The following is a 7,672-nucleotide window of genomic DNA, read 5'->3' on the forward strand; positions in this document are numbered from 1 at the left end:
ATAGAAACCTAAATTTTTTCCTCTCACTACTTCTTTTTCACTCACCACCCACTCTCCAAAGAGTGCCTTCTTTTTTTTTAACCATCTTCAACTACAGAATCAATGATGCCTTTGAAAATCTTTCCTGTATCTAGCAGGACTCCATTCAGTATTTTCATACTCATACTAAACTTTCTCTTTCTAATGGTAATTTAGATTAGTCTAAGGTTTCCCATCTTCCGTTTTCTGGCTTATGTGAGAACAAGCTCACTGATTTGGTGTTTCTTTTACTCAAATATGAAGTTTAGATATTCTCTGACTTCTAGTTTTGCTGAGGGCCTTAGGGTTTTGTATAATTTTATATGTCCTTGTTCGACAACATTTTTGGAGGATATGTCAGGAAATTTGGATTTGGATAATCATCACCATCCTCAGCTTTCTTTGGTTGGAAATGATCTATCTGCAATTTAGATTTTAGCGGAGGTGGATCATTCAGGAATAATACCTTAAATTTTCATTCATTCAGATACTAATAACATTGTTTTTGCAATAGTTTAGAAGTTTTGCTGAAATTTATTTAACAATTTTAGAATACTCATTTAAAATAATATCTTTCTGAATGTTCTAAATATATTTTGAAGATATTCATGGCTTATAAAATGGTTATAACAAAAAATTAATAAGTAAAATAAAATGGTTATAACATGGGGCTGACAGGTGGCATGGTGGTTAAGGGCTCTGGACATTCCCGCATGGCCAACCATGGTTCAAGTCCTGGACCTGGTGGCTTGCTTTCTTGCTTTCTCTCTCTCTGACCCTCTCTGGCCAAATTAAAATAAATCAATAAAGTTAAATAAAATAATTCTTTGGAGAGAATGGTTGTAGCAAAAATAATCCCCTTTTTGTCTTAGTTAAAGAATTATTTTATTTGGTTATGAAATTTATTTTCTTTTTTTAAAAGAATTTTTAGTTATTTAACTTTATTTATTTATTTATTTGTTTATTTTAATTTGACCAGAGAGGGACAGTGTGAAAGAGAGAAGAGAGAAAGTGAGAAAGCAAGCCTCCAGGTCTGGGACTCATACAACGGTCCGTAATGTGGGGGTCCAGCACCCTTAACCACCACTCCACCTATCAGCCCATGAAATTTATTTTCAGTGCTCTTAGAGACCCCAAACAACACGTTAAAAATCCAAATTAGGGAACCAGCAGATAGCATAATGGCTATGTCGCTGGACTCCCATGTAGTCGACCGCAGTTCGAGTACCAGACCCAGTGGCTTAAACTCACACCAGGTGTGTGTGGGTGCATGCCCAAGATCCCAAGAGGAGAATGGAAGGGAAGGGATTGAGGTGTGGCCATCCCCCCTGGGGGGTGATTTCTCACTTTCTATCCCTGTCTCTCTCTGTCTTTCTGGCAAGCGTACACGCCCTATAGCAAAAACCTCTCAAAAAAAAATAAAAAACAAAAACTCACACCAGGCACATGTGCATATGTGCCCAAGATCCCAAGAGGAAAATGGAAGAGAAGGGAAAATCTTTCTAAAAAATAAAAAAATCTAAATTTGGGCCAACCAGTGGTTTGGTAGGTAAACCAACTGGATCTCACATGGTAATGCGCTATTCAATCCCAGACAAGGTGGCTTGATAAACAGGCTGAGTGTGAATGTGTACATGCCCTAAATCCCCAAAAACCCAAAAAGAGGGAAAAATGGAGGGGAAGGTATTGCTGTAGACCATTCTCCATTGGGGCTGTTTTCTCTCTCTCTCTCTCTCTCTCTCTCTCTCTCTCTTTCTCTCTCTCTGGTGCCCTTTGGCAAAAAAAAAAATCCAAATTACACAAAACTATACATTTATGATATGAATGGTGTTTGTATTGTGACTTTTCCAGGCAAATAATGGGAAACTTTAAAAGAAAAACATGTTTCTGCGATCTTGATTTCATTTTTAATGCCAAAGACCTCCTGCATATACTTTTATTTGTGTGACACATAATTTTGGTATATATATTCTGAGATGGCATAAAAAATGTTTTCCTCACATTTCCAGTAGACTCTGGAAACCATGTTAAAGTTTTAAGCATCTGTAAAATTGTTTAGTCAAAAAGGAGTGACACTCGCTACTGCTTCTCCTGCTCAGGCTGCTTTGACTCTTCCACGAAGACCTTTCCTTCACTGCTCCACGGTGATACCCATCGTGGCCCTGACCCTGAAGTTCGTGATGCACCTTTTCAAGCTCAAAGACTCATGGTGCTTTCTTCCCTGGATGATATTTATATCCTGGACCTCACACCATATCCGAGATGGAATTCGTCATGGCCTGTGGTTGTGCCCATTTGGAAAAACTTCTCCTTTGCCATTCTGGCTTTATGTAATGATCACATCATCTTTACCTCACGTCTGTTCATTTGTTATGTATTTAACAGGGACCAGACAAGTGATGTCTTCAAAACATGGAATTCATATTGATGTCTGAAGTGACCATGTGGCAGTCAGAGAAGCAAATGGGTCAGATGATGATAATCAAGAATAGCCAACATTAAAGTGGAATTTTAAAAAACACACTTAGGGGGACCAGCAGGTGGCATGGTAGTTAAGATGCTAGACACTCCCACGTGGCCAACCACGGTTTGAGTCCCAGACCTGGTGGCTTGCTTTCTCACTCCCTCTCTTTCTCTCTTTCTCTCTTTTTCTCTCACACTCTCTCTCTCTCTTTCTCCCTCTCTGTGTCTCTCTGGTCAAATTAAAATAAATGAATGAATAAATAAAATTTTTAAAAAACCACACACACTTAGGAACTTACATTATTTAATTATTACAGTTTGTGAATCCTCTTGCTCAGGAGGCATGTGCAATTTCTTAAAAAAAAAATTATAATTGTTGTAATTCTACTTTTCCATGATGTATGCAATATTAGAGTTGCATTTACTACAAGCTTTTATTGCTTCTTCAGTTTATCAGGCTTTACTGGTCGTTCTGTCAAATTAACATCTAATCAGTTTTCCAGGAATACATTTTAAGTTATTCTATTTCCTGATTAAAAAAACAGCTCAAACTTTAGGGTGCCTAATTTGTGTAAATTTAGAACTAGATTAGACCAAATGGCCAAAAGAAATGAAATCATGAATAAAACATACAGTGAATTCTAACATGTATTTATTTCATCTATGTTGATCCTGACTGAAATTTAACTGGCAGAGTGCTTTATGAGTTATGATTACTGGCAAAATCTGCTTCAGAGCACTTGTAAGACGTCATTACAACACGAATAAAAGGTAGTAACTAATTATATCTAGGTTATTATTTTAGAAATCAATTTAGGAAATAATTTTAGACTATCTTGGCTATAGTAACATTTTAATGAAATAGGATTTTTTAAGTATCTTTGCTCAAGAATCTCATATGTTAGTGTTTTAACTGTTTTGAAAAACATAACTAAATTTAACAAAATACTTGTTAACAGAGAGCATGAATAAAATATTGATATTTGGACCATAGTCATAGACTTTTAATTTACATAAAAAAGTAATGACTAGTAACGTCATTTTAAATGTAAACTTCTAAATGTGCTATTAAACTTGGTTTAGTTTCTATCAGTTTGTTTATATACATATTCTAAAATATGGAGGCCAAGGAGTGACTAGTGGTTAAGGCACTAGACTTCCATATAGTGGACCATGGTCCAAGTCCTGAACCCGACTGCTCAAAGCTCATGCCAGGCCTATGCGTGTACATGTCCAAAATCACAAGAGGAGAATGGAGAAGGAACTGCAGTGTGACCATCCCCCCTTGGGGAATGATTTCTCACTTTCTGTCTCCCTGGAGAGCACACATGCTCTATAGCAAAAAATCGCTAAAAATAAAATAAACTATTGTACGGTTAAAACAATAAGATGACGGTAATTTTTAAAACGTCTATCTGAGGGACCAGCAGTTAGCGTAATGGCTATGTCGCTGGACTCCCATGTAGTCAACCACAGTTCGTGTCCCAGACCCGGTGGCTTAAACTCACACTGGGCGCGTGTGCGTGCATGCCCAAGATCCCGAGAGGAGAATGGAGGAGAAGGGATTGCGGCGTGGCCATCCTCCCTGGGGGGTGATTTCTTGCTTTCTGTCTCTCTGTCGCTGTCTGTCTGGTGAGTGCACGCATCCTATAGCAAAAACCTCTCCAAAAACAAACAAACAAAAAAAAGAAGTCTACCTGATACTGAGAGGCAAAACATACTTTTCTCAAAATAAACTAATTTTAGGAAATTTGCTTTTTCTCTTGTGCTCTAAGATTGATCTTCTGTTAAAATGACTGGCCTTTGTTAAGGAAATTTTAGTCGCTGTAAGTTTTACATTTGCACGGTTTCATGTTACTTCGATATTAAAGTCAGTGCCCCAAAGGTATCTGCTTTTCTTTGTGGTATATGTACCATCTGCTCTGTTCTGATTTTCTTATAGATTTATAATTTATAATGCTAGTGATTGTGTGCCTTATTCTTTGAGAAATGATGGATGATTCATAAAGCAATGCCTTATCCAAAGCAGATTTTCCTTAAATGTTAAGTTAAGCAGAGCCCTATAAATTGTTATGAAGATTCAAGTGCTTTAGAGAAATACTTTATTTTTCTTGTTAACAAATTGGATGCAATCCTATTATATTTTGCAGTCTGTTAGATCTTACATTCTATTGTGTATTGTCTTTTAAGGGTAATTTTGTGCAAATTTGGTTGGTACGTTAGTAAGTGTTCCATAGTGGGGATAAACTTGATTATAGATTTTTTAAAAAGCATCTGATTTCAAAAGTCCAAGAAAATAAAGTCTATAATATTGTGTAAATTTTCCTGACTAAATTACAAAACTCTTTTTTTATTTCTCCATATTAAACAAAAAATATTATTAAAATATAGGACCTTATTTAAGAATTCCATATTGGCATTTTTGAGATTGTCTTAACTTCTTCCATTTATTAGAATGAGAATTCACTTTGGCCATAACTTTTTGCTTAAATATTAACTGCAAAATTGATGTGTGGGTTTATTCTCAGTTTCTGCCTCTATCATCAAAAATGTTCCTTATTTCTGAAAATTCATTGTAACTTCTAGAAAACCATCAGTCAGCCTCCTATGCCTTTGTTCTCATTCCTAGTGAAAGAGTTTGTACAATACCGAGTTACATTTGAAGTTGGATTACATTTGTGTGTGTGTGTGTGTGTGTGTGTGTGTGTGTGTGTGTGTGAGAGAGAGAGAGAGAGAGTGAGTGTTTTCTTCGCCATCCTCTAGATGGCGTCTGCTCACTTAGTATTCCTCTCTTTGCCAGGTCTCGACCTCCCTGTCTGCCTCTTCCTTGAGCTGTTATACATGCTGTTTTGGGGAATCCTTCCACCTACAAATTATGCACCCACCCCCAAGCCTTGCTCTCTTTAGGTGGGGTAAGAACCCCTGTTGTGACTGGATAACAACTTCCATTTGGCTTCGCTTGTTTAACTTGTCTCTTCTTTGACTCTTGGGCAGCAACCCTCCCACCCTGACCCTTACACAGATATCCCAGGGCTCCTTTTTCTTGTCTGTCCCATTCTCCCAACTGAAGCAGAGCTGGAAGAAGTGCTGTTCTGTCCTTTTCACCACTGTTACAGCTAAACAACATCGAAATTCTACCTTCTCACTGAATATGTCATTATGTTACTGCTCCAAATCCTCACCCTCACCAGCTAAGACTCACCCTCACCTTTTTTCTTTTCTTTTTTTTTTTTTTTCTTCTTGGAGAGGTTTTGCTATAAAGTGCATGCACTCGCCAGAAAGTCAGAGAGAGACAGAGAGACAGAAATCACCCTGGGCGGGTGATTTCCACGCCGCAGTCCCTTCTCCTCTCGGGGTCTTTGGCAAGCACGCACATGCACCCAGCGTGAGTTTAAGCCACCAGGTCTGGGACTTGAACCATGGTCGACTACATGGGAGTCCAGTGACATAGCCATTATGCCAACTGCTGTTCCCCACCCTCACCTTCTTAGATGATACATGCACCTGAATCCTATTTTCTTTTTATTCTAATCCTTGCATCTATCCTCAGTCATAGAAGACCTGCTGGAAACTTGGACTTCCATATTCCCCTTTTTTCCTTTTTTTTAAAAAATATTTATTTAATTTTATTTATTATTATTTTTTAATTTGCTAGCAGGCATGTGGACTCACCAGAGAGGGAAAGTGAGAAAGAAAGCCACTAAGTCCAGGACTCAAACCACGATCTGCCATGTGGGAGTCCAGCACCTTAACTACCATGCCACCTGCTGGCCCTCCCCTCTTCTTACATCTGACTCTCTGCCACATGACATCAGCCACCAGCAGTACAGTGGGCTTCTGTACCTCCTCCTATAAAGACAGTGCTCATCTCTGAGATCTCAAATACTGTTTCCTGTCTCCAGACCAGTGGTTCACCAGAATTACTTGCAAGCTTGTTAAAACAGATTGGTTGGGACCCATCCCTCGAGTTCTGATTTGGTAAGTCTTTAGAATTTACGGTTCCCACAAGTTCCCAGTGGATGTTAATGCTGCTGTTCAGAACGACACTGCCAGTCCCCTAGTTTGGCAAATTTTTAGAAGATTGATAATATTCAGTGTTGGCGGGATGTGTAAGGTAATGGGTATTATTGGAGGAATAATTGCACTTTCTTGCCAGAGGGAATTTGGTAATATGTTTTAAATGTATAAGCCATTTTACCCCAAAATTCCAATTTTAAGGATTTATTCTAAGGTACTAAATAGTTGAATATACAAAGGGAAGATATTGCTGTTGATTGCTTAATATGGTGAAAACAGCCAATTCTATATCTTAGCAGTAAAGGGATCTGGATCCCTCATTGCTGACAGCAGTTCGGATCCCAGCCTGGTAGCTTGAAGAATATGCTGGGTTCACGTTTTCTGTGTGTGTCTGTGTGTGTGTGTGTGTGCCCAAAATCCTAATGAAATGGAGGAGGAAGGATTATGGCGCAACCATGCCCCACTGGAGAGGGGTACTTTCTCTCTTGTCCTTCTTTCTTACATGTACATGCTTAAAAATATGTACTTTCCAAAAATACTGCAGTTAGAATCCTAGACCCAGTGGCCTGAAAATCATGCCAGGCACATGTGCATGCATGCCCCAAATCCCAAAGCAGAATGGAGGAGAAGAGATTGTGTCATGGCCATCCCACTGATGATGGATAAATAAATTCTAATAATAATGAATCTCTACAGTTACTTCATACTTTGCAAAAAGCCAGGGCATTGTCACTTGCATCCCTTTGGCATTTCTTTACTTCTCTGTGAATGACATAGGGCTCATGAAGCATTTTACCCTTTTGACTGATTTTGCAAGGAGTTAATTGTCTTATATCCCCAGAAGCACTAATTAATATTGCCTCAGGGTCTGGGCAGCATTCCAGCCCCATCAGCCCCATAATTGCCTGAACAGGAAGGGAATGTGAGATCAGAACTCCAGCACATGATCCTGCTTAGACCTCTGAGTGAGCTTTCAGAGAAAGCACCCATCTGAAGTCAATGCACCCTTACTCATTCAGTATTCATTTGACTTAATTTGAGCACCTCCCAGATTCCCAGTTTAGAGGTATTGATACCTTGCACATGAAGTGGAAGACAGAAAAAAATTCCCTCTACAGGTGTTGCTAAATGAAGTCTGAATTGTGGGGTAGTGGTTATGTAAGAGATTGTGCAT

At 38.6% G+C, this 7,672-nt stretch overlaps 1 protein-coding gene across 4 annotated transcripts in view; it reads left to right on the forward strand.

Moving 5' to 3' along the window:
* Positions 1–2,589, forward strand: part of TMEM267 (transmembrane protein 267) — a 14,013-nt gene extending 11,424 nt beyond the window's left edge. For all 4 annotated transcript variants that reach the window (XM_006166949.3, XM_006166947.3, XM_027767671.1 and 1 more), the window contains exon 3: positions 2,118–2,589. In XM_006166949.3, coding sequence (XP_006167011.1) covers positions 2,118–2,453 — 336 coding nt within the window. In that variant the 3' untranslated portion in view covers positions 2,454–2,589. The remainder of the gene's footprint in view (positions 1–2,117) is intronic.
* The last annotated feature ends 5,083 nt before the right edge of the window (positions 2,590–7,672 follow it).

The sequence above is a fragment of the Tupaia chinensis genome, unplaced genomic scaffold, assembly GCF_000334495.1.
Source record: "Tupaia chinensis unplaced genomic scaffold, TupChi_1.0 Scaffold144378_1, whole genome shotgun sequence".
Lineage (NCBI taxonomy): Eukaryota > Metazoa > Chordata > Mammalia > Scandentia > Tupaiidae > Tupaia > Tupaia belangeri.